The sequence below is a fragment of the Ranitomeya variabilis genome, chromosome 2 (genome assembly GCF_051348905.1).
Source record: "Ranitomeya variabilis isolate aRanVar5 chromosome 2, aRanVar5.hap1, whole genome shotgun sequence".
Lineage (NCBI taxonomy): Eukaryota > Metazoa > Chordata > Amphibia > Anura > Dendrobatidae > Ranitomeya > Ranitomeya variabilis.
The window spans coordinates 94,828,154-94,855,933 of NC_135233.1; the positions used below are offsets into that span (position 1 = coordinate 94,828,154).

The 27,780-nt window shown below is 44.0% G+C and overlaps 1 protein-coding gene across 8 annotated transcripts in view; it reads right to left on the bottom strand.

The window, feature by feature from the left end:
- LOC143804537 (protocadherin Fat 4-like) overlaps positions 1-27,780 on the bottom strand; it is a 285,900-nt gene that overhangs the window by 86,168 nt on the left and 171,952 nt on the right. For all 8 annotated transcript variants that reach the window (XM_077282725.1, XM_077282731.1, XM_077282727.1 and 5 more), the window contains 2 exons: positions 21,303-21,395; positions 9,558-9,635 (listed from right to left, as the gene is read on the bottom strand). In XM_077282725.1, coding sequence (XP_077138840.1) covers positions 9,558-9,635; positions 21,303-21,395 — 171 coding nt within the window. The remainder of the gene's footprint in view (positions 1-9,557; positions 9,636-21,302; positions 21,396-27,780) is intronic.

Consider the following 27,780-nt stretch of genomic DNA (forward strand, 5'->3'; position numbering starts at 1 on the left):
ACCTATAAGGAGCCCATCAGAACCTGCTCGGTGACTGGGTCCTCACCAAGAGGATCAACAGACGTATCCTCAAGCCCAGATATAACTGCTGTTCCAAGTCCTGTTGACCACTGCCACAGCAGTCAAGCTCAAAGAAAGACCACATGGATCCACGCTTCCCACTGCAAGAAGATGCCAGATCCAGGGGCCAGTGCCGGCTACCACTCATCATCCATCAAACACTTATCCTTTATCTAGCCCAAGGCATAGCCAGTCACCAGGGGGCAGTCATTCATGAGGAGGGTATAGTGACCTTCTGGTATAATGTCTCTACCCCAAGAGTAACGGGATTTGGATGTTTCGCCCCCAGCAGTTCGCCCCCGGGTACATTTCGCTCCCAGCAGTTCGCCCCCGTTTGTCCTTGTGGCTCATGAATTCCCGTCCGTCATCAATCCAAATGTCACAAAAGTACTGTACAGAGTGCTGCACTTTTGTGACATGTTAAATCCACTGTTTCCATCTGACGTCACGGGGAACTGCTAGACTGCACTCTGTGACCCAGGGAACTGCAGCTGCGACAGGTAAGTATCATCCTGGGGGCCAAATGCTGGGGATGAAATGTGCGGGGGTGAAATGTACCTGGGGCGAACTGCTGGGGCCGAACTGCTGGGGGCGAAACATCCTATAACCAAGAGTAACATACAGTATGAATTTGATTATTGCCTCATAGTAGAATGCCCAGGTCCCATGGCACAGTTTGAAATCTGGTTAGGCACACAATTCTCCTGTGTCACCACTGCTGAAACAGGAGAAGGGGCAAACTATGAGGATTGGTCACTTGTTGGGTGGCACACTGGTGAAAGTGACTGGGGATATCAACCAGTCCAGGCCCTGCAACGCAGAGACAAATGGGGAGCCAGCCTATTAACCCACTTGACTCTGACCAAAGCCCCCTTTAAAGGCCAGAGGGGCCTTCCTGGTTCATTACTCTCCTTTCCTGCCACTCATTGCCCCAAGGAGGGATGTATAGTTCTGTACCTCACCATTGACAATCCCTCAGAGAATGACCAAGGGTTGTATGAGCTATGCTCAAGTACCAAACTTGGGAGAGCTAGAGATGTTGATAAAATGGGTAGATTTCAGTTAAGAAACATTGATTCCAGGCACATCACTGACACACAAACTGAAGAAGTAGATGAAACAATACCAGGAGCCAAACTCTTATTAGATTTGACCTATGAGGATAAACTTGCAATAGAAACAGGATTCTCTGACTCCAACATCTGGCTAGAATGGGTAAGATACACTGTCACTAATGCAAATCATTACTCATGCATAGCCTCCACCACTGCCCAACCTCATTTAGGCACAGTGCCTTTCCCAAGAGACCCAAGGGTAGATGAAGAAGCATTCACGTGTGCCCTATCACTGTACATGAACAACCACCAAGGTAACTCACGAAAATGCTAAGCTGTATCCCACTTATAACCACCTTACCAAAGTAAGGAACCAACTGGCCATGGGATCACCCCCTATCCAGGGAAATACACCTGTTTTGAACGAGATAGTCCTGGGGTACAGGTAGATAAGTTACCATCTGACTACTGCAATCATGTCATCCAGGTCCAGGAAGGAAGCCCATGCAATGATTCCTAGGCCAAATTTACCAATTGCCTGACGTGTATTGACTATGTGGTGACATGAAAATTAGGCCCAGACTGTACACCCCTTGGAAAGGACGGTGGTATGGTAAAAGCCTTTATGCCCTTCCATATATTTGATCTACCCAGCTGGGATCAAATACTCCGAGATGACCACCTACCCCAGAAGGTAAAGAGGGAACTACAAGGTTCTTTTGACTTCCATATCTACATAGGCGCCATTGGGGTCAACCAGGGAGTACCTAATGAGTTCAAAGCCAGACATGAGGTAGCAGCTGGATTGGAATCAATTATTTCCATGATTGGGATAAATAAAAATGTAAACTGGATAAACTACATATATTATAATCAACAAAGGTTGATTTCACCAAAGATGCTATAAGGGGACTTATTGAGCAAGTAGGCCCCATATCCATCATGGCCTTCCAGAACAGGATGGCCTTAGACATGATCCTGTCAGAAAAAGGTGGAGTCTGCAAAATGATAGGTACTAGCTGCTGCACTTACATACCTAACAGCACAGCTCCAGATGGAACACTTAAAGGCCTTACTGACCTATCAGAAGAATTAGCCAAAAATTCAGGGGTAAAGGATCGATGGGACACCTAGTTTTGGAGGTGGGATGGGTGGCAAAGAGCACTCACACAATATGAAATAGCTATCCTATGTGTTTTGATTGTATTAGCCTTAATTTTATACTGCATAGCTCCATGCCTTAAGAAGATGATGATGAAAACCATGGAAACCACAGTGATGACCATGTATGCCGACTTTGATGAGCTTCTAGATGAAAGATGCTGCTGTGAAACCATGAGAGGAATGCCATATCCACCTCCCCCGGAATATGTCTGCCTGAAACACACCAATGAGGGAGAGAGTAGGATCTGAATTTCTTCTGCACAAGTTCATTAGGAGGGGGTCCATCTACTAGAGATAGGCTGTCTCGTAATCGGTGAAGAAAGCTTTAAGCGCACTAGGACAGATCGATGGGCTTAACGAGATTAGGGTTTTTAGATTTAGCATTTCTCCAAAGGGGGGACCGATAAGGATATGCATTTGATATTATATTATGAAGATATACAAAACATGGACGCTTATATTCAAAATGGACGCTTTGCTGAATATGTATCACAGATATTGAATGATGTGCTCATGTGTGTGCTCTAATTCATGCCTGTCAGCAGGTTACATAAACCTCGGGTGGATTCTGAAATGATGGCATAATCCACTGAGCCTATCAAGAATGAATGATTCTAAATGTGACTGTAACCATCAGTCCCCACTATCCTGATATAAACCAAAGATCAATATGCTGCGTGAAAGACTGATGTGAGCTTGACCTAATTGATTAACCATTATAGTAATATAATGCCTCATAATTATTGCTAGTTATATAATCATCTCAATTATTGCTAGTCATTGCTGATTTCTGTTGCCCACTAGTGATGAGCGAATATACTCGTTACTCGAGATTTCTCGAGCATGCTCGGGTGTCCTCCGAGTATTTTTTAGTGCTCGGAGATTTAGTTTTTCTTCGCCGCAGCTGAAAGATTTACATCACACAGGATTCCCTAGAAACAAGGCAACCCCCACATGTACATATGCTGGCGAACAGATGTAAATCATTCAGCTGCGGCAAGAAAAACTAAATCTCCGAGCACTAAAAAATACTCGGAGGACACCCGAGCGTGCTCGAGAAATCTCGAGTAACGAGTATATTCGCTCATCACTATTGACCACTTGTCATTATCTTTATTACTATAATGGTTAATCAATTAGGTCAAGCTGACATCTCTCTTTCACGCAGCATATTGATCTTTGGTTTATATCAGGGGAGTGGGGACTGATACAACCTGGTACATCCAGACTTAGTATCATTCATTTTTTATAAGCTCACTGGATTATACCATCATATCAGAATCCACCCGAGCAGGGGCGGACACAGACAGCTTGGGGCCCCTGTGCAGGAAATGTGTCTGGGCCCCCCTGCTTTTAAGGCGACAAAGCTACACAAATATATATATATATATATATATATATATATATATATATATATATATATATATATATATATATATATATATATTACATAGTCTCCTTTATTATGAATATTGCTGTCACTTACATATTGGATTTTATAGAGACTTGTTTTTTTATTACATACCATCCTGTCTTGTTAGCTGTATAATGCAATGATGGCTGATGGAGCATGGGAAAGCTTCCTTTCTAAAGGAAGAGCTGATGGACTGGTAGTCTGGTCACCGGCTCCTCCATCAGTAGTCATTTTATATCTAACAAGAGAGGGGACTATGTAATGAAAGAGTGCACTGTGAATACCAAAATAACAAGAATAAACTATGTAAGAGACAGCACTGTACATAACAGCAGAGGAAGCTATTTAACAAGGGCGCAGATAGATACAGAGAAGACAGGCTAACGGAGCGCCAAGCTGGCAGTCAGGGGAGATGTTGATTGAGAAAGGTCCGATGCAGCTCCTGCCGGTTGCCTTGGGAGAGGAATAAACAGTGAGTTGCACGATACTCCGGTCACATGGGAGCGCACAGGACACAGATGAAAGGATTAAAAGTTTCTTTTTTTATTGAAATCCACAACGCGTTGGCAGTATACCAAATAATATGCCTGATCGTTTTACCAATTTAGTAAGAAGAGAAAGTTATTGGATTTTTAAACTGGGCACACTGGCAGCTGAGGGGTTAAATCTCATCATTGAAAAAGTCACATAATGGCCGCACTTTTGCCCCGTCCTCTTATTATTTTTATGCATTTTATTGTTTTTATTCTATTTGATTTTATATAATTATTATGCTTCCCCGAATTATTATGTTTCCCCGAATATAAGCCAGTGTCTTATATTCTTTTTACCCCCAAAAGTCCCACTATGGCTTATTTTCGGGGTATGGCTTATATTAGCCAAAAAAAAAGGCGACTTTTTTTTTTAACCAAAAAGTAGCTGTGCCATATAGTGCTCTGCACCGTTCATTATTGCCCCATAGCAATGCCATACAGTGCTCTGCACCATTATTGCCCCATAGCTGTGCCATACAGTGCTCTGCACCATTATTGCCCCATAGCTGTGCCATATAGTGCTCTGCACCGTCCATTATTGCCCCATAGCTGTGCCATACAGTGCTCTGCACCGTCCATTATTGCCCCATAGCTGTGCCATACAGTGCTCTGCACCGTCCATTATTGCCCCATAGCTGTGCCATATAGTGCTCTGCACCATTATTGCCCCATAGCTGTGCCATATAGTGCTCTGCACCGTCCATTATTGCCCCATAGCTGTGCTGCTGCTGCAATAAAAATAATAAAACACATACTCACCTCTCTTGCTTGCAGCTCCTCAGCGTCCCGTCCCGGCGTCTCTCTGCACTGACTGGCAGAGGGCAGCGCGCACACTATATGCGTCATCGCGCCCTCTGACCTGCACAGTCAGTGAGGAGAGACGCCGGGAAGATGGCGCGACGCCCGGCGTGTGGAACGCGGACAGGTGAATATGTCATACTTACCTGCTCCCGGCGTCCCGCTCCTTCCCCCGGACAGCTGGTCTTCGGTGCCGCAGCCTCTTCCTCTGTCAGCGGTCACCGGCACCGCTGATTAGAGAAATGAATTATGCGGCTCCGCCCCTATGGGAGGTGGAGCAGCCTATTCATTTCTCTAATGAGCGGTCCCACGTGACCGCTGAACAGGGGAAGAGCTGCGGCACCCGGAGACCGTGGGACGGGGAGGGGGAGCGTCACCGGTATGTGATAATTAACATTGTGGGATTTCCTTACCTTGTAATGGTGGCTTTCCCTTATGGATTCCTCCGCGGTGCAGGGTGCAGGTGTGGTTGTCTCATCATGCAGGGCATCTGGGCCAATCAGCATTCGAGCTGCTGAGCCAATCAGCGCTCGAGATGCTGGGGAGCCGCTGGACCAATCAGAGCTCCGGCCGGGGCACACAGAAAGTTAACCCTGCACTCGGGGCCACTAGAGAGAGGACAGAGGGGACCGAGGCAGTCAAAAGGTACCATGGCTTATATTTTCCACGTGTTTCCCACTACGGCTTATTTTCGGGGTATGGCTTATATTAGCCGCCCCTTCTCTACCCCCCACTACGGCTTATTATCGGGGGTGGCTTATTTTCGGGGAAACACGGTATATCCTGTCTTTTTTACCTTTTTTGATATATATGTTTTTAAACTGCATTTGCGACTTGTATCTTAACTAATCATGTGATCCCATCTAATCATGTGTTCCGAATAATCGCTCCTTAAATCTCATTGGTTGGTGCTCCTTTATATACTTACTCTGGCCCACTCTCTGTATACTGCCACCTGATGAAGACGGAGCTGTTCCGTCGAAACGCGTTGTGGATTTCAATAAACAAAGAAACTTTTAATTCTTTTCGTCTGTGTCCTGTGCTCTCCCATGTGACCGGAGTATCCTGCAACTCAATATAACAAGGGAGGGCATCATATATAACTAGAGAGGATGGAACGTAATAAGGGACAGTGCTATACATTACAAAAGAGTAAACTATGTAACTAAGGATGGTGTTATACATAACAAGTGAGTACACTTTACACTAAGGAACGGTGCTATACATAAAAGTGAGTACACTATATATTAGGGGACTGTGCTATACATAAGTGAGTACACTTTATACTAAGAGACTGTGTTAGACAAAATAATTGATAATAACGTCTTCCTCCACCTTCCCCTGTTCCTAAATCCATTATAAATCCCCCTTCCTCCCATCCCAACCCCCCTTACCCCTCATTGTCCTCCTCCCCCTGCATCCCATTATTGCCCTCTCTCCCACCCCATGATTGCCCTCTTCACCACCTCCAGCATTGCTTTCTCCCCACCACCCCATTATTGTCCATTCCACCACCTCTATCATTGCCTCCTCCCCACTACCCCATCACTGTCCTTTCCACTGCCACCATCATTGCCTTCTCTCAACCACCCCATCATTACCCATTCCACCACCTCCATCATTTCCTCCTCCCCCACCAAGCCCATCATTGTCCTTTCCACCGCCATCATCATTGTCTTCTCCCCCACCACCCCATCATTACTCATTCCATGACTTCCATGATTTCCTCCTCCCCACCACCCCCATCATTACCCATTCCACCACCTCCATCATTGTATCCTCTCCAACACCCCATCATTGTCTTTTCCACTGCCATCATCATTGTCTTCTCCCCCATAATTACCCATTCTGCGACCTCCATCATTTCTTCCTCCCCCACCATGCCCATCATTGTCCTTTCCACTGCCATCATCATTGTCTTCTCCCCCACCACCCCATAATTACCCATTCTACGACCTCCATCATTTCCTCCTCCCCACCACCCCATTATTGCCCTTTCCACCACCCCAATCATTGCCTTCTGCCCTATCACCCCCATCATTGCCCTCTCTGTCAACCCAATCATTGCCTTCTGCCCCATCACCCCCATCATTGCCCTCTCTGTCAACCCAATCATTGCCTTCTGTTCTGCCCCATCACCCCCATTATTGCCCTCTCCGTCAACCCAATCATTGCCTTCTGCCCCATCACCTCCATCATTGCCCTCTCTGTCAACCTAATCATTGCCTTCTGCCACATCACCTCCATCATTGCCCTCTCTGTCAATCCAATCATTGCCTTCTGCCCTATCACCCCCATCATTGCCCTCTCCTCCACCTACACACACACAGACACACACAGCACCATTCACCTCTCTGCATACACAAACACAGACACACACAGCACCATTCACCTCTCTGCATACACACACACACACCCCTCACCTCACCTCTGCTCATGATATCCTGAAGCTGCACCATCGCCAGCAGCTTCCTGTCTTGCACAGCTGCTGCGCTGAATGATGATGTAATTCAGCCGCTGCTGTGTGAGACAGGAAGTGCAGGCAGGAAGCAGGAAGGATCCATTCCCTGCAGCTCCGCTCTGCTATGATTTTCTCTTGCAGGCTGCGGAGCTGCAGGGATTGCTCCCTGCCCGCCGCACATGAAGGAAATCTGGCCAGGGGCCCCCCGAAGCATCTGGGCCAGATAAACTGACCAGATTGCCCTTATTATTAGCTGCTCTGCAGGGGCCCCCCAGAGCCTCTGGGCCCCGATGCAGCAGCACCGGTTGAACCAGCGGTATGTCTGCCTATGCACCCGAGGTTTATGTTACCTGCTGACAGGCATGAATTAGAGCACACACATAAGCACATCATTCAATATCTGTGATATATATTCAGCAAAGTGTCCATTTTGAATATAATCATCCATGTTTTATATATATATTCATAATCAGATATCAAATACATATCCTTAACAGGGATACAGTGAACGTCAATAATTTATTCAGGGGCTCAGAATAGGGCAGAAGTTTTTATTAAGAAGCATTAAAGACACTGCTATTTTTAAGGGCATTGTGTCAAGATGTGCTGCAGAAGACCGGAGAAGAGACGGGCTGTGGCTGTGAAAAGTCATCATGACATCTGGACAAAATGAAGAAAAGAAAGAGAATAACCTCAATAAGAGACATCATCTATAAGGTACCTGGATGTAAATGTTTGTGTGATCTTGCCCACGTCTCACCGCGTCCCTGTATGGTCCACAGTCTGATAATGACTGATAACAACTTCCAGCATATTGGTACTATTGTTAAGATAGATTTTATGTCCAGTCAAGTATTTTAATAGTAATGACAGGGAAGTCCAGAATTCTGGACTTCCCTGTCATTACTACTATTGTTAAGAACATACTGGGAATTGAAGGTTTATGTGATACAAATGTATATGGGGCTGACTGGACATTACAGTTCATGTACAGTGAAGGAAATGATTATTTGATCCCTTGCTGATTTTGTAAGTTTGCCCACTGACAAAGACATGAACAGTTTATAATTTTATGGGTAGGTTAATTTTAACATTGAGAGATAGAACATCAAAAATAAAATGCAGAAAATCACATTGTATAAATTACATAAATTTATTTGCATTTTGCAGTGAGAAATAAGTATTTGATCCCTCTGGCAAGCAAGACTGAATACATGGTGGCAAAACCCTTGTTGGCAAGCCCAGCAGTCAGACATTTGTTGTAGTTGATGATGTTTGCGCCCATGTCAGTAGTAGTGATGAGCGAGTATACTCGTAGCTTGGGTTTTCCCAAGCACGCTCGGGTGGTATTTGTGAGTGCTCGGAGATTTAGTTTTTGCTGACACAGCTACGTGATTTACAGCTGCTAGCCAGCTTGAGTACATGTGGGGGTTGCCTGGTTGCTAGGGAATCCCCACATGTATTCAAGCTGTCTAGCAGCCACATATCATGCAGCTGCGGTGACGAAAACTAAATCTCCGAGCACTCACAAATACTCGGAGACCACCCGAGCGTGCTCGGGAAAACTCGAGCAACGAGTATACTCGCTCATCACTAGTCAGGAGGACTTTCGGTTGACTCCTCTTTGCAGATCATTTCTAAATCATTAAGATTTTAGGGCTGTCGCTTGGCAACTCAGAGCTTCAACTCCCTCCATAAGGTTTCTATGGGTTTATGGTCTGGTGACTGGCTAGGCCACTCCATGACCTTAATGTGCTTCTTTTTCAGCCAACCCTAACAGGCTAATTAAGGTCTGAAACCTTACTCAAAGTTATCTGAACACACAAATCTCCAAGGGTGCCCAAATCATTGAATCAACCCATTTTTCTTTTTGTAATTTTTAAAATGTAAAAAATTACAATATATGCCCTCCCCTAAAATACAAAGGAAATGTGTTATCTTTAACTTTAGGCCTTTTAGAGGTCATTCATTTTATATTCAACTTGCTTAACTGTTTACAATAAAAGTAATTCTGACAAGGAGTGCCGAAAATTTTACATGCCACTGTAAATCACGGTCCACCATCGTAATACCTTTCTACTTGTCCTACAGTGGGCTCCTCGATATCTTCACTCATCTGCACTTGTGCAATTTCCTTTTTTGTAGTACTTCTGCAGAATACAAAAATTAAGAGTTACTGAAGCTTTTGCACAGACCTGACCACATTGCAAAGTCAAAAACTGGTCATTTTCTGATGAAAGGAGCTGTTCATTTATAATATTCATTCATGTGCAATATGGATCTTTTACATGTAGCCCATCCCAGCTTGGTGCAGGTCAACAATTTTGTCCCTGGTGTCCTTAGACAGCTTTTTTGCTTTAGCCATGGTAGAGAGATTGGAGTGTGGTTGAGTGTGTGGAGCGGTGTCTTTTACACAGGAAGCAAATGTAACCCCTTAGTGACAGAGCCAATTAGGTTCTTAATGACCAAGCCAATTTTTACAATCCTGACCACTGTCACTTTATGTGGTTAAAACTCTGGAACGCTTTAACGGATCCCGCTGATCCTGAAACTGTTTTTTCGTGACATATTGTACTTCATGTTAGCGGTAAAATTTCTTCGATATGAATTGCGTTGATTTATGAAAAAAAAAACAGAAATATAGCGAAATTTTGAAATTTTTTTAATTTTCAAACTTTTAACTTTTATGCCCTTAAATCAGAGAGTTATATCACACAAAATAATAATAAATAAATAACATATCCCACGTGTCTACTTTACATTAGCACAATTTTGGAAACAACATTTTTCTGTTGTTAGAAAGTTATAAGTTGACTAGCGATTTCTCATTTTTCCAACAAAACTTCCAAAACCATTTTTTTATGGACCACCTCACATTTCAAGTGACTTTGGGGGGTTAATATATTAGAAAATACCCCAAAGTGACACCGTTTTAAAAACTGCACCCCTTAAGGTGCGCAAAACCACATTCAAGAAATGTATTACCCTTCAGGTGCTTTACGAGAACTAAAGCAATGTGGAAGGAAGAAATGAACATTTTAATTTTTTCACAATTAACGTACATTAGAACCAATTTTTTTATTTTCTCAAGAGTATCAGGAGAAAATGGACCACAAAATGTGTTGTGCAATTTCTCCTGAGTACGCTGATAAACCATATGTGGGGAAAAGCCACTGTTTCGGTGAATGGCATGGCTCAGAAGGGAGGGAGCACCGTTTGACTTTTTGAACGCAAAATTGGCTGGAATCAATGGTGGCGCTATGTCACATTTGGAGACCCCAATGTACCTAAACAGTGTAAACCCCCGAATTCTAACTCCAACCCTAACCCCAACACACCCCTAACCCTAATTCCAAGTCTAATCATAACCCTAACCACAACCCTAACCCCAACACACCCCTAACCCTAATCCCAACCCTAACCATAACCCTAACCACAAACCTAACTCTTGTAAGGAGGAAGAGTACTTCAAGTACTTGTATTGAGCCAGGTCCAGAACTGCTGAGGCTGCATCCCCTGTTTCCTGGGGGAAGGAATAGGGTACCGAACAGGCCCCCATGACCCAGGAAGAGGGTGTGTTTACAGAGGAAACCCCTCCAGGAGCTGAGGGAGAAAGCACGCAAAGCTGCAGAGAGGCCCCAGCCGTCAGTGAGCGAGCAGCAGGGCAGGCAGCGTGCTCCGCACCCAAACCGCCGGCACTGCGATGGACTGCAGTAGACAGACCCGGTGGCCTAGAGAGAGATCGAGTGCAGTACTGCCACTTGCACCCCGATTCACCAGGTATATCTGCCGGGCCACATCGGGCTCAGACAGTGCCGGAGCTCACTTCAGTAATAAGGAAAGAGCCGGAGCCCTGTACAGCTAAGCACTGTATGCCAGCCTAAGAGCCAGGGCAGAGTTCAGGACTGTTCGCTGCTGCCCTCGTTGTCAGACCATGGTCTGCAGGACCCCGCCGGAGAAGCAGAATGCCAGTGGTTGTTGGTGCTTCGGTCTTGGCGGGAACAGGCAGCGCGCAGCATAGAGAGAAAAGTGCAGCGTGCCCAGTAGCTGACAGAGATTAAGGTGCCATGTGCTTCGTGATCGTGAGTACAGTGCACATGCTGCAAAGAGAGAACTGAGTACTGGATAGACTTTTGTAACCCACCTTACCAACATAAACTTTCCCGCCCACGGGAGACCCTAATTGTGCTGTGGCCTTGTTTGCTCCGGCCGCATATGTTCATGGACTAGGGGCTCAACGGAAGGTACCGGGCACTGACCACTGCTGCCAGAAGACTGTTGTTTGCAGGACCCCATTGGAACAGCACCACGCCAACCGTTATTGGCGTCATCCCCTGCTCTGTAATTGCTACGGCCTGGAAGACGACTGATAGGTTAAGTTGATCTAACACGAACTGCCACTATCTTCTCCCTTGTTTTCATTGACTCTGCATATCTTTTTGCATTTGAACTGTTATTGTCCTCCATTTAACTACCTCCCTGTGTGGAGTATTCCCCTGTTAAATAAACTTGTTAACCCTTGCTCTGCCTCCTGTCTGTCACTGCATCCCGCAACCTGCTCACACCCTAACACACCGCTAACCCTAATCCCAACCCTAACCATAACCCTAACTACAACCCTAACCACAACACACCCCTAACCCTAATCCCAATCATAACCATAACCCTAACCACAAACCTAACCCTAACACACCCCTAACCCTAATCCCAACCTTAACCCTAATCAAAACCCTAACCATGACCCTAACTACAACCCTAACTCCAACACACCCCTAACCCTAATCCCAATCCTAACCATAACCCTAACCACAAACCTAACCCTAACACACCCCTAACCCTAATCCCAACCTTAACCCTAATCAAAACCCTAACCATAACAATAGCCCTAATCCTAACCCTAACTTTAGCCCAACTCATTTTAACCTAAATCTAACCCTAATGGAAAAATGGAAATAAATATACTTTTTTTATTTCATTATTTTCACTAACTAAGGGGGTGATAAAGGGGTTTTTTATTTACTATTTTTTTATTTTAATCACTGTGATAGGGTTTATCACAATGATGAAAATGAACCAATAGGAGAAATCTCCTGCTGGCAGATCTCGGCGGGCGCACTGGACATGTGTCGCCATTTTCTTACCTGAAGAAGATGCCAATGGCCGTGGGGGGATGCAGGAGGATCCAGGGACACCAGGAGGTAGCGGGGGGATCAATGGACCCTATTTCTCTCTCCTCTGATGTGCGATCACATCAGAGAAGAGAGAAATTAAATGGCAAATCGGACTTGTTTGTTTTTGCGGTCACCATTATACGGTTAATAATGACGATAGCAACACCGGGGTCAGTAACCAACCAGAATCATGTTCTCTGGGGTCTCAGCTACCCCGGTAGCCGAGACCCCAGAGAAAATCCAACTCTGGAGGCGCTATACACTTTTTACACAGCGCCGTTAATTAACGGTGCTGTGGTTTAAGTACCCTTAACTATGGCCGTTAAAAGGAGTATCGGCGGTTGTTAAGGGGTTAACAGGTGCATTTAATACAAGTAATGAGTGAAGAGCAAGGAGGGCTTCTTAAAGAAAAACTAACAGGTCTGTGAGAGCCAGAATTTCATGCAATAAAATGGAAATGAATTATGTAAAAAAATATACAATGTGATTTTCTGGATTTTATTTTTAAGATTCTGTTTTTCACGGTTGAAGTGTGCCTACGATAAAAACTGCAGACCTCTCCATTCTTTGTAGGTAGGAAAACTTGCAAAATCGGCAGTGCATCAAATACTTATTTTCCCCACTGTATGTGGACTTGTTTTAAGACAAACCGTTCTGCCATTGTTTTTGTCATTTAGATTTTTTTTTGCACAATTTTGCAAGAAAAAAAAACAAAAGTTATTTAACCCCTTCCCGACATGCGCCGTACTAGTACTGCGCTGCCGCCACTGCATTACTGACAGCCGCAGTACTAGTACGGCGCCCCGATCACCGCGGTCTCACGCTGAGCGCCGCGGTGATCGGGTGCGGGTGTCAGCTGTATATGACAGCTGACACCCCGCAGCAATGCCCACGATCGGCGCTGTCGCCGATCGCGGGCATTTAACCCCTCTGATGCCGCTGTCAATAGTGACAGCGGCATAGAGGGGGATCGCGCAGGGACGGGGGCTCCCTGCGCTCTCCCACCGGAGCAACGCGATGAGATCGCGCTGCTCCGGTGACCTGGAAGGAGTCCCCGGATCCAAGATGGCCGGGGGACTCCTTCCGGGTCATAAGATGACCCTGCTTGCCGGCGTCTGCTGAGAATCCTCATAGCAGGCGCCGGCAAGCCTATGGAACGTGCCTGTCACATCGGTGATCAGACCGAGTGCTATGCACACGGTCTGATCACCGATCTGTGATGTCCCCTCCTGGGACAAAGTAAAAAAGTTAAAAAAAAATTTTTCCACATGTGTAAAAAAAAAAAAAAAAAAAAATTCCTAAATAAAGAAAAAAAATATATATATATTCCCATAAATACATTTCTTTATCTAAATAAAAAAAACACCACACAATAAAAGTACACATATTTAGTATCGCCGCGTCCGTAACAACCCCACCTATAAAACTATATCACTAGTTAACCCCTTCAGTGAACACCGTAAAAAAAAAAAAAAAAAAACGAGGCAAAAAACAACGCTTTATTCTCATACCGCCAAACAAAAAGTGGAATAACACGCGATCAAAAAGACGGATATAAATAACCATGGTACCGCTGAAAACGTCATCTTGTCCCGCAAAAAAAAAGCCGCCATACAGCATCATCAGCAGAAAAATAAAAAAGTTATAGCTCTCAGAATAAAGCGATGCAAAAACAATTATTTTTTATATAAAATAGTTTTTATTGTGTAAAAGCGCCAAAACATAAAAAAATTATATAAATGAGTTATCGCTGTAATCGTACTGACCCGAAGAATAAAACTGCTTTATCCTTTTTACCAAACGCGGAACGGTATAAACGCACCCCCTAAAAGAATTTCAGGAATTGCTGGTTTTTGTTCATTCCGCCTCCCAAAAATCGGAATAAAAAGCGATCAAAAAATGTCATGTACCCAAAAATGGTACCAGCAAAAACGTCAACTCGTCCTGCAAAAAACAAGATCTCACATGACTCTGTGGACCAAAATATGGAAAAATTATAGCTCTCAAAATGTGGTGATGCAAAAACTATTGTTTGCAATAAAAAGCGTCTTTTAGTGTGTGACGGCTGCCAACCATAAAAATCCGCCCAAAAAACGCTATATAAGTAAATCAAATCCCCCTTCATCACCCCCTTAGTTAGGAAAAATAATGAAATTTAAAAAAATATATTTATTTCCATTTTCCCGTTAGGCTACTTTCACACTAGCGTCGGTACGGGGCAGTCGCGCTGCGTCGGCCCGACATACCGACGCATACTGTGCAAGCGCTGCACAACGGGGGCAGCGGATGCTGTTTTTCCACGCATCCGCTGCCCCATTGTGAGGTGCGGGGAGGTGGGGGTGGAGTTCCAGCCGCGCATGCGCGGTCGGAAATGGTGGACCGTCAGCACAAAAAAAGTTACATGTAAAGTTTTTTGCTGCCGGCGGTCCGCCACAACACGACGCAACCGTCGCACGACGCTTGCGACGTGTGTCAATACGTCGCTAATGTTAGTCTATGGGGAAAAAACGCATCCTGCAGATGACTTTGCAGGATGCGTTTTTTCGCCAAAACGACGCATTGCGACGTATGCAAAAAAACGCTAGTGTGAAAGTAGCGCTAGGGTTAGGACTAGGGTTAGGGTTGGGGTTAGGGTTTCAGTTAGAATTGGGGAGTTTTCACTGTTTAGGCACATCAGGGGCTCTCCAAACGCGACATGGCGTCCGATCTCAACGCGTTTGTTTGCGTTAAAAACGCATGCGTTTTTATAGAAAAAAAACAGAACACACACTGAAAAGTCACCCACCACCATCAAGGTGATAAAGGGATCCAAACCCTAACCCTACCCCTAAACTGATCCCTAACCGTTTAATGAACATTTTCTGACAGTCATAGTGCCACGTATTTCAGTGCCAAGTATTTCAGTGCCAAGTATTTCAGTGCCAAGTATTTCAGTGCCACGTATTTCAGTGCCACGATATTTCAGTGCCACGATATTTCAGTGCCACGTATTTAAGTGCCACGGTATTTCAGTGAAATACGTGGCACTGAAATATCGTGGCATTTACGTGAAATACGTGGCACTTAAATACGTGGCACTTAAATACGTGGCACTTAAATACGTGACACTTAAATACGTGGCACTTAAATACGTGGCACTTAAATACGTGGCACTTAAATATCGTGGCATGTACATGAAATACGTGGCACTTATATACGTGGCACTTATATACGTGGCACTTATATACGTGGCACTTATATACGTGGCACTTATATACGTGGCACTTATATACGTGGCCACTGAAATATCGTGGCACTTATATACGTATATACGTATATACGTATATAAACGTATTTCAGTGCCACGTATTTCAGTGCCACGTATTTCAGGTTAGGGGTAGGGGTAGGGTTAGGGGTAGGGTTAGGGTTTTTTGGTTTTTTCTTGTTTTCTTGTGTTTTTCTATAAAAACGCATGCGTCTAAAAAAACGCATGCGTTTTACCGCGATTACATGCATTTTTTCACACATGCGTTTTTAAAAAAAACGCAAGTGTGAAACCAGCCTTACCCTTGGGAAAATAAAAACATGGGGGCTAAAATATAATTTTCGTGGAAAAAAATATATTTTTTATTTTCGCGGCTCTGCGTTATAAACTGTAGTGAAGCACTTGGGGGTTCAAAGTTCTCACAACACATCTAGATAAGTTCCGTGGGGGGTCTAGTTTCCAATATGGGGTCACTTGTGGGGGGTTTCTACTGTTTAGGTACATCAGGGGCTCTGCAAATGCAACATGACACCTGCAGACCAATCCATCTAAGTCTGCATTTCAAACGGCGCTCCTTCCCTTCCGAGCTCTGCCGTGCGCCCAAACAGTGGTTTATCCCCATATATGAAGTATCAGCGTACTCAGGACAAATTGGACAACAACTTTTGTTGTCCAATTTCTCCTGTTACCCTTGGGAAAATAAAAATGTGGGGGCTAAAATATAATTTTCGTGAAAAAAAAATATTTTTTATTTTCATGGCTCTGCGTGATAAACTGTAGTGAAACACTTGTTGGTTCAAAGTTCTCACAACACATCTAGATAAGTTCCGTGGGGGGTCTACTTTCCAATATGGGGTCACTTGTGGGGGGTTTCTACTGTTTAGGTACATCAGGGGCTCTGCAAATGCAACATGACACCTGCAGACCAATCCATCTAAGTCTGCATTTCAAACGGCGCTCCTTCCCTTCCGAGCTCTGCCGTGCGCCCAAACAGTGGTTTATCCCCATATATGAAGTATCAGCGTACTCAGGACAAATTGGACAACAACTTTTGTTGTCCAATTTCTCCTGTTACCCTTGGGAAAATAAAAATGTGGGGGCTAAAATATAATTTTCGTGGAAAAAAAAATATTTTTTATTTTCATGGCTCTGCGTGATAAACTGTAGTGAAACACTTGTTGGTTCAAAGTTCTCACAACACATCTAGATAAGTTCCGTGGGGGGTCTAGTTTCCAATATGGGGTCACTTGTGGGGGGTTTCTACTGTTTAGGTACATCAGAGGCTCTGCAAATGCAACATGACACCTGCAGACCAATCCATCTAAGTCTGCATTTCAAACGGCGCTCCTTCCCTTCCGAGCTCTGCCGTGCGCCCAAACAGTGGTTCCCCCCAATGTATGGGGTATCAGTGTACTCAGGACAAATTGGACAATAACTTTTGTGGTCCAATTTCTCCTGTTACCCTTGGGGGAAAAAAAATTGCGGGCTAAAACATCATTTTGTGGAAAGAAAAAATGATTTTTTGATTTTCACAGCGCTACATTCTAAACTTTAGTGAAACAACTGGGGGTTAAAAGTGCTCACCACACATCTAAATAAGTTCCTTAGGGGGTCTTCTTTCCAAAATGGTGTCACTTGTGGGGGTTTCCACTGTTTAGGCACGTCAGGGGCTCTCCAAACACGACATGGGTTCCGATCTCAATTCCAGCCAATTTTGCATTGAAAAGTCAAATGGCGCTCCTTCCCTTCCGAGCTCTGCCATGTGCCCAAACAGTGGTTTATCCCCATATATGAAGTATCAGCGTACTCGGGACAAATTGCACAACAACTTTTGGGGTCCAATTTATCCTGCTACCCTTGGGAAAATAAAAAATGTGGGGCAAAAATATCATTTTTTGTGAAAATTAATATTAATTTTTTTTACGGCTCCACATTATAAACTTCTGTGAAGCACTTGGAAGTTCAAAGTGCTCACCACACATCTAGATTAGTTCCTTAGAGGGTCTACTTTCCAAAATGGTGTCACTTGTGGGGGTTTCCACTGTTTAGGCACGTCAGGGGCTCTCCAAACACGACATGGGTTCCGATCTCAATTCCAGCCAATTTTGCATTGAAAAGTCAAATGGCGCTCCTTCCCTTCCGAGCTCTGCCATGCGCCCAAACAGTGGTTTATCCCCATATATGAAGTATCAGCGTACTCAGGACAAATTGCACAACAACTTTTGGGGTCCAATTTAACCTGCTACCCTTGGGAAAATAAAAAATTTGGGGCAAAAAGATCATTTTTTGTGAAAATTAATATTAATTTTTTTTACGGCTCCACATTATAAACTTCTGTGAAGCACTTGGAGGTTCAAAGTGCTCACCACACATCTAGATTAGTTCCTTAGAGGGTCTACTTTCCAAAATGGTGTCACTTGTGGGGGTTTCCACTGTTTAGGCACGTCAGGGGCTCTCCAAACACGACATGGGTTCTGATCTCAATTCCAGCCAATTTTGCATTGAAAAGTCAAATGGCGCTCCTTCCCTTCCGAGCTCTGCCATGCACCCAAACAGTGGTTTATCCCCATATATGAAGTATCAGCGTACTCAGGACAAATTGCACAACAACTTTTGGGGTCCAATTTATCCTGCTACCCTTGGGAAAATAAAAAATTTGGGGCAAAAAGATCATTTTTTGTGAAAATTAATATTAATTTTTTTTACGGCTCCACATTATAAACTTCTGTGAAGCACTTGGAGGTTCAAAGTGCTCACCACACATCTAGATTAGTTCCTTAGAGGGTCTACTTTCCAAAATGGTGTCACTTGTGGGGGTTTCCACTGTTTAGGCACGTCAGGGGCTCTCCAAACACGACATGGGTTCCGATCTCAATTCCAGCCAATTTTGCATTGAAAAGTCAAATGGCGCTCCTTCCCTTCCGAGCTCTGCCATGTGCCCAATCAATGGTTTACCCCAACATGTGGGGTATCGGCGTACTCAGGACAAATTGTACAACAACTTTTTTGGTCCAATTTCTCCTGTTACCCTTGGTAAAATAAAACAAATTGGATCTGAAGTAAAAATTTTGTGAAAAAAAAGTTAAATGTTCAATTTTTTTTAAACATTCCAAAAATTCCTGTGAAGCACCTGAAGGGTTAATAAACTTTTTGAATGTGGCTTAGAGTACCTTGAGGGGTGTAGTTTTTAGAATGGTGTCACTTTTGGACATTTTCTGTCATATAGACCCCTCAAAGTCACTTCAAGTGTGAGGTGGTCCGTAAAAAAAATGGTTTTGCAAATTTTGTTGCAAAAATGAGAAATCGCTGGTCAACTTTTAACCCTTATAACTCCCTAACAAAAAAAAATTATGTTTCCAAAATTGTGCTGATGTAAAGCAGACATGTGGGAAATGTTGTTTATTAACTATATTATGTGATATAACTCTCTAATTTAAGGGCATAAAACCGAAAAATTTGAAAATTGCTAAATTTTCATAATTTTCGACAAATTTCTGTTTTTTTCACAAATAAATGCAAGTCATATCGAAGAAGTTTTACCACTATCATAAAGTACAATATGTCACGAGAAAACAATCTCAGAATCACCAGGATCCGTTGAAGCGTTTCAGAGTTATGACCTCATAAAGTGACAGTGGTCAGAATTGTAAAAATTGGCCGTGTCACTTAGGTGAAAACAGGCTTTGGGGTGAAGGGGTTAAGCAAAAAAATCATTTTTTAAAAAACCTTTACAAAGTGTATTTATTTTTGATTTGCATGATGCTAACTTCTGACTATTTATATAACATGCTGAATATACTGTAATATTAAAGCTTGTCAATAATACCTTTGCAAAAAGAAGGTGCTATAGTTAAAAGCGTTTTATGTATAGAATACTTGTTTCGAAAACTTTCTATATAGTTGGAGTTTTTTTGTTATTTTTTTTAAATAAACTGTATTGCTTGCCCCCGACCTCTGTGCTATAAGAAATCCAGCAGGTAGCCGGCTGTCAAGCAGCATGACGTCGGCAGTGATGCCATCGACAGAGCAGAGTGGAAGAGGAAGAGATGCTTTGTTGACGTGTGGTGAAATGAAGCAGTATAATTGCCAGAAGAAGCCGTCTGTGACTGCTCTGAGTCGGCAGAGATCGGCGTTGGGCAGAACAGGTAGGTACAACTACTTGCCTGTAGGATCTTAGCCCCCACCAAAGTCTCGGATAACCCTTTTAATAATATGCAAAAATTATACATTACAATAATCTAGGTCCAGTTTGACTGGGTGTGAAAAGACACAAAATACTGTAAAGTAAGATTTGCTTATGGATTTAGCTTGTTGGGCAAGTCCCCTATTTTGCTTTTGGAAAATATAAAAAGCAAAAAAAATTGTATAAATATGAAACAAATTAATTATTTTCTAACCAAGTTTTGAAGCAAAGCCGTACCTCAAAACAAATTGGCTATCCTTTAGATAGATAACCAACATCCTTTTTAATTTTCCACTGAAGTCGTCATATGTAGTCTTAGTTTTATGATAAATGAGTCTATCTTTTTTTTGTGAAAGTGTTAAAAATTACAAAAAAAAGTAGATTTGTAATAACCTTTAGGCCGGGGTCACACACAATGTATAAAAAAATCTGACCGATTTTGTCTGCTGAGAATCGCACAAAAGTTCTCCGTATGGTGATCCGTATCTCATCCGTATGGTGAGATTTTCTCACACACTTGCAAAATGAGCAAATAATGGCTGAGCCTTTCCCGTCACCAGCCCAATGCCTGAGAATTTCTCGCAAGTCACATGCATGGTCCGTGTGCTGTGCGATTTTTTTCTTGCACCCATAGACTTGCATTGGCATTTCTCAGCTGAGATACGCGGACAATCGCAGCATGCTGCGATTTCACTCACAAGTGTAATACGGACGAGAAAAAAACAGATGATGGTAGCTGCCCCATAGATTAACATTGGGCCGAGTGTTATGCAATTTTTTATCGCTTAACACTCCTCCGTATTACGCTGTAGTGTGACCCCGGCCTTATATAGTGTATTTAGTTTCCATGTCCACATTGCTATCTTCTGATGGCTGATTTAACGCTTTTGCATATAGAGTACGCCAAAGTGTTGTAGCAAGTTAGTAATATCTCTGCAAAAAGATGTTGGTATAGTGGGAAACATGTACAGTATACAGGAAATCTCTTCCAAAAATATCTTTTCTTAAACACACCATTTTGCTTGTAAGTTTATAATCTATCCACATCATGTTTTTGTATCCTTTTGTTTCATATGGTCATTTATCTCAATTATATAAATAGCATTATCCATATATATGCTATATATTTTTTTTACATTCTGTTTTAATGGTATATTGCTTTCAAAATTTGACAAAAGTAAATGTATCCTAACAAAAGCAATAGACATTTCAAGCTTACCCACGATCTTTTTTAGAAGCAGCCGAAGCACCACTTATTTTTATTTTAAAGAAACCCTTACTTGCTGCTTTGAAGCTCCTCTGTGAAGTTGTTCTGCAACAAGTACAAATATGAATATAATAAAGCATAAAATAGTGTATTTCTTTGTAAATTTGACAAAACAAGCATTTATGGAATGCAGCACAGGCACTGAATAAGGTGATAGTTTTAGTTGATAGATGAGAAAACTGGTGACATGTTTCCTTTAAAGTCCTGCAGTGTTGGGATCTCAAAAAGCAGATGGAACAACCCATAACTTTAAATGACACAACTCAGTAGAAAAATGAGAGGGTGGAAAAGTATTTTGACCATTTGCAGTTGGATTAACTTTAATGTATGCATGCTGGGAACTGCTTTTGTGAATAAACTAAAGAAAGAGAGAGGAGTGGAGAGGTAAGGAGTCAAAAGACAGGTTGCAATTAACTAAAGAGGTGGTGCATAAATTGATTCAAACTCGTAGGACAAAGGGAACAATGCCTTACCAGAGGCAGGGAGGAGAAAGGATAGCAGCACCCATCCACTCACTCAGCAGATAGATGTGAATGATCCCTTCTCACCCTAGGAAGGTGACAAGCCAACATTCTTCCTGTTATAATTTCCAATTCTACAGGTCCTACCCCAATAATTAACCCCATCATGACATGCGCCGTACATGTACCGGGTATGTTGTTTCTCTCCCTATAATTTGGGCTCCGGCGCTGAGCCTACATCTTTCCTGGCATGTCAGCTGATTTGAACAGCTGACTTGTGCCCCTAACAGCCGCGGGTGGAATCGTGATCTACCCGTGGCTGTTAACCTGTTAAAAGCCGCTCTCAATCTCTGGCAGCGGTATTTAATGTGATCACGCCAGAAGCACTTCACTAATCTTGCCCATCGGTGCCCGTGTCACATGACCACGGGTTGCCGATGGATTGGCATGACAACCCGGGGTCTGCAGCAGACATTGCCGGATTGCTATGAGTGCCACCCAGCGGTCAGCGCTCATAGCAAATGAGCATTTCTGCTACATAGAGCAGAGCTGAAGTCTTGCTCTATGTAGTACAAGCGATCAGATGATCGCAGCTTCTAGTCTCCCATGGAGACTATTGAAACCACTCTAAAGTAAGAAAAAAATGTTTTTAAAAATATAAAAAATATAAAAGTTCAAATCACTCCGCATTCACCCCATTCGAAATAAAACAAAAAAAAAACTGAAAAAACAAAAACAAATATCTGGTACCGCCGCATTTAGAATTGCTCAATCTATCAAGATATAAAAGTAATTAATCCGATAATTAATAATAATAAATAATTCATCGGTAAACGGTGTAGCTAAAAAAAGTAAAAACGGCAGAATTACATTTTTTGGGTTGCCGCAACATTGCATTAAAATGGTACCCCAAAATGGTATCAATAAAAACATCAGGTCACTATGCAAAAAATAAGCCCTCACCCAGCCCAGATCCTGAAAACTGGAGACACTACGGGGTCTCGGAAAATGCTGCATTTTTTTTGTTTGTTTTAACAAACTTTGTATTTTTTTTTCTTCACTTAAATAAAAAACAACCTTTTCATGTTTGGTTGTTTGGTGTCTACGAACTTGTAATGACCTGGAGAATGATAATATGATAATGGCAGGACAGTTTTAGCATTTGGTGAACATGGTAAAAAGTACAACATATGGTAAAACCAATGGTGTCATTCAAAGTACAACTCGTCCCGCAAAAATCAAGCCCTCACATGGCAAGCTGGGAAACAAAAAACAGAAACGCAAAAAGGAAAATGGTCTGAAGCGTGAAGGGGTTAAATTAACTCTGGACAGCACTTTAAGATTTGTTAATAAATACTGATGTAGCCAAATCTGTAATGCATGCAAATAATGTTTTTTCCTAAGGAAATCATCCAAGATTTAATTTCCGCATTTTACTGTCATTGATGTTGTAAGCATATTCCTTTTCCGTTTCGCTGCTCTTCGGGTATGTGCACACATTGCGGATTTGGCTGCGAATCCGCAGCAGATTTGGCCCTGCGAATCCGCAGCAGTTTTCCATGCGTTGTACAGTACCATGTAAACCTATGGAAAACCAAGACTGTGGAGATCTGGGTGTCGTAACCAGTGCCTTCCCCCCTCCCATTGCTCCCGTAATTAAACACACACAGTCCTAGGTGGGTTGAACAGGTCGGTCACAGTTTATTAATTAACCCCTTCCCGACCCATGACGCCTATGCGGCGTCATGGAATGATCGCATCCCTGCAGATCGGGTGAAAGGGTTAATTCCTATTTTACCCGATCTGCAGGGAGAGGGAGAGTTGTACTTCAGCCTAGGGGGGGTGGCTTTGCCCCCACGTGGCTACGATCGCTCTGATTGGCTGTTGAAAGTGCAACAGCCAATCAGAGCAATTTGCAATATTTCACCTATGAAAATGGTGAAATATTGCAATCCAGCCATGGCCGATGCTGCAATAGCATCTGCCATGGCTGGAAATCATGTACTGGCCCCCCCCACCGCCCCCGATCTCCTCCCCAGTCGTCCGTTCTGTCAGGTACCCCCCTCCGTCCCCCTGTTCGCTCCCCCGTGCTCCTGTCCGCTCCCCCGTGCTCCTGTCCGCTCCCCCCGCCCTCCGATCCCCCCCCCTGTGCTCCGATCCACCCCCCCACCACCCCCTCATACTTACCGATCCTCCCGGTGTCCGGCCGTCTCCTCGCTGGGCGCCGCCATCTTGGAAAATGGCGGGCGCATGCTCAGTACGCCCGCCGAATCTGCAGGCTGGCAGATTCGTTACAGGTACATTTTGATCGCTGTGGTAGGTTCTACCACAGCGATCAAAATAAAAAAATAATAAATAAACCCCCCCCTTTATCACCCCCATAGGTAGGGACAATAATAAAATAAAGAAAATATTTTTTTTTCTTTTACCACTAGGGTTAGGGTTAGAACTAGGGGTAGGGTTAGGGGTAGGGTTAGGGTTACGGGTAGGGTTAGGGTTAGGGGTAGGGTTATGGCATGTGCACACAGAGCGGATCGGCCGCGGATCCGCAGCGGATCGGCCGCGGATCGGCCGCGGATCCGCAGCGGATCGGCCGCGGATCGCAGCGGATCCGCAGCGGATCGGCCGCGGATCCGCAGTGGATCCGCAGCGGATTGGCCGCGGATCTGCAGCGGATTGGCAGCGGATTGGCCGCGGATCCGCAGCGGATCGGCCGCGGATCCGCAGCGGATCGGCAGCGGATCCGCAGCAGATTGGCCGCGGATCTGCAGCGGATTGGCCGCGGATCCGCAGCGGATCGGCAGCGGATCCGCAGCGGATTGGCCGCGGATCTGCAGCGGATCGGCAGCGGATCCGCAGCGGATTGGCCGCTGCGAATTCGAAGCGGTTTTCCATCAGGTTTACAGTACCATGTACACCTAAGGAAAACCAAATCTGCTGTGCCCATGGTGCGGAAAATTCCGTGCAGAAACGCTGCATTGTATTTTCCGCAGCATGTCAATTCTTTGTGCGGATTCCGCAGCGGTTTACACCTGTTCCTCAATAGGAATCCGCAGGTGAAATCCGCACAAAAAAACACTGGAAATCTGCTGTAAATCCGCAGGCAAAACGCAGTGCCTTTTACCTGCAGATTTTTCAAAAATCGTGCGGAAAAATCTCACACGAATCCGCAACGTGGGCACATACCCTTAGGGTTAGGGTTGGAATTAGGGCTAGGGTTGGAAATAGGGTTAAGAATAGGCTTGTGGTTAGGGTTACGGATAGGGTTAGGGGTGTGTTGGGGTTACAGTTGTGGTTAGGGTTGGGATTAGGGTTACGGTTGGGATTAGGGTTAGGATTAGGGTTGGAATTAGGGTTACGGTTGTGTTGCGGTTAGGGTTGTGGTTAGGGGTGTGTTGGGGTTAGGGTTGTGATTAGGGTTATGGCTACAGTTGGGATTAGGATTAGGGGTGTGTTGGGGTAAGTGTTGAAGTTAGAATTGAGGGGTTTCCACTGTTTTAGGCACATCAGGGGTCTCCAAACGCAACATGGCGCCACCATTGATTCCAGCCAATCTTGCGTTCAAAAAGTCAAATGGTGCTCCCGCCCTTCCAAGCCCCGACGTGCGCCCAAACAGTGGTTTACCCCCACATTTGGGGTACCAGCGTACTCAGGACAAACTGGGCAACAAATATTGGGGTCCAAATTCTCCTGTTACCCTTGTGAAAATAAAAAATTGCTTGCTAAAACATCTTTTTTGAGGAAAGAAAAATGATTTTTTATTTTCACGGCTCTGCGTTGTAAACTTCTGTGAAGCACTTGGGGGTTGAACGTGCTCACCACACATCTAGATAAGTTCCTTGGGGGGTCTAGTTTCCAAAATGGGGTCACTTGTGGGGGGTTTCTACTGTTTAGGCATATCAGGGGCTCTGCAAACGTAACATGATGCCCGCAGACCATTCCATCAAAGTCTGCATTCCAAAACGTCACTACTTCCCTTCCGAGCCCCGGCATGTACCCAAACAGTGGTTTACCCCCACATATGGGGTATCAGCGTACTCAGGAGAAACTGGACAACAACTTTTGGGGTCCAATTTCTCCTGTTACTCTTGCAAAAATAAAAAATTCTGGGCTAAAAAAATATTTTTGAGGAAAGGAAACACATTTATTATTTTCACGGCTCTGCGTTATAAACTTCTGTGAAGCACTTGGGGGTTCAAAGTGCTCACCACACATCTAGATAAGTTCCCTTGGGGGTCTAGTTTCCAAAATGGAGTCACTTGTGGGGAGTTCCTACTGTTTAGGCACATCAGAGCTCTGCAAACGCAACCTGATGCCCGCAGAGCATTCCATCAAAGTCTGCATTTCAAAACGTCACTACTTCCCTTCCGAACCCCGACGTGTGCCAAAACAGTGGTTTACCCCCACATATGGGGTATCAGCGTACTCAGGAGAAACTGGACAACAACTTTTGGGGTCCAATTTCTCCTGTTACTCTTGCAAAAATAAAAAAATTCTGGGCTAAAAAAATATTTTTGAGGAAAGGAAACACATTTTTTATTTTCACGGCTCTGCGTTATAAACTTCTGTGAAGCACTTGGGGGTTCAAAGTGCTCACCACACATCTAGATTAGTTCCTTGGGAGGTCTAGTTTCCAAAATGGGGCCACTTGTGCGGGAGCTCCAATGTTTAGGCACACAGGGGCTCTCCAAACGCGACATGGTGTCCGCTAATGATTGGAGCTAATTTTCCATTCAAAAAGCCAAATGGCGTGCCTTCCCTTCCGAGCCCTGCTGTGCGCCCAAACAGTGGTTTACCCCCACATATGGGGTATCATCGTACTCAGGACAAACTGGACAACAACATTTGGGGTCCAATTTCTCCTATTACCCTTGGGAAAATAAAAAATTCTGGGCTAAAAATCATTTTTGAGGAAAGAAAAATTATTTTTTTATTTTCACGGCTCTGCGTTATAAACTTCTGTGAAGCACCTGGGGGTTATAAGTGTTTACTATGCATCTAGATAAGTTCCTTGGGGGGTCTAGTTTCCAAAATGGGGTCACTTGTAGGGGAGCTCCAATGTTTAGGCACACAGGGGCTCTCCAAACGCGACATGGTGTCCGCTAACGATTGGAGCTAATTTTCCATTCAAAAAGTCAAATGGCACGCCTCCCCTTCCGAGCCTTGCCGTGCACCCAAACAGTGGTTTACCCCCACATATGAGGTATCGGCATACTCAGGAGAAATTGCCCAACAAATTTTAGGATCCATTTTATCCTGTTGCCCATGTGAAAATGAAAGAATTGAGGCTAAAAGAAATTTTGTGTGAAAAAAAAGTACTTTTTCATTTTTGCGGATCAATTTGTGAAGCACCTGGGGGTTTAAAGTGCTCACTATGCCTCTAGATGAGTTCCTTGGGGGGTCTGTTGTGAATTTGCTTTTTGCTCCCTCTAGTGGTTACTAGTTTTTTGACTCTGGTTTTTCTGTCATTCCTTTTATCCGCACCTGGGTCGTTAGTTAGGGGTGTTGCTATATAAGCTCCCTGGACCTTCAGTTCAATGCCTGGCAACGTAGTTATCAGAGCTAGTCTGCTGTGCTCTTGTCTACTGATCCTGGTTCCAGTTATATCAGCTAAGTCTGCCTTTTGCTTTTTGCTTTTTGTTTTGGTTTTGTATTTTTGTCCAGCTTGTTCCAAATCTATATCCTGACCTTTGCTGGAAGCTCTAGGGGGCTGGTGTTCTCCCCCCGGACCGTTAGACGGTTCGGGGGTTCTTGAATTTCCAGTGTGGATTTTGATAGGGTTTTTGTTGACCATATAAGTTACCTTTCTTTATTCTGCTATCAGTAAGCGGGCCTCTCTGTGCTAAACCTGGTTCATTTCTGTGTTTGTCATTTCCTCTTACCTCACCGTCATTATTTGTGGGGGGCTTCTATCCAGCTTTGGGGTCCCCTTCTCTGGAGGCAAGAAAGGTCTTTGTTTTCCTCTACTA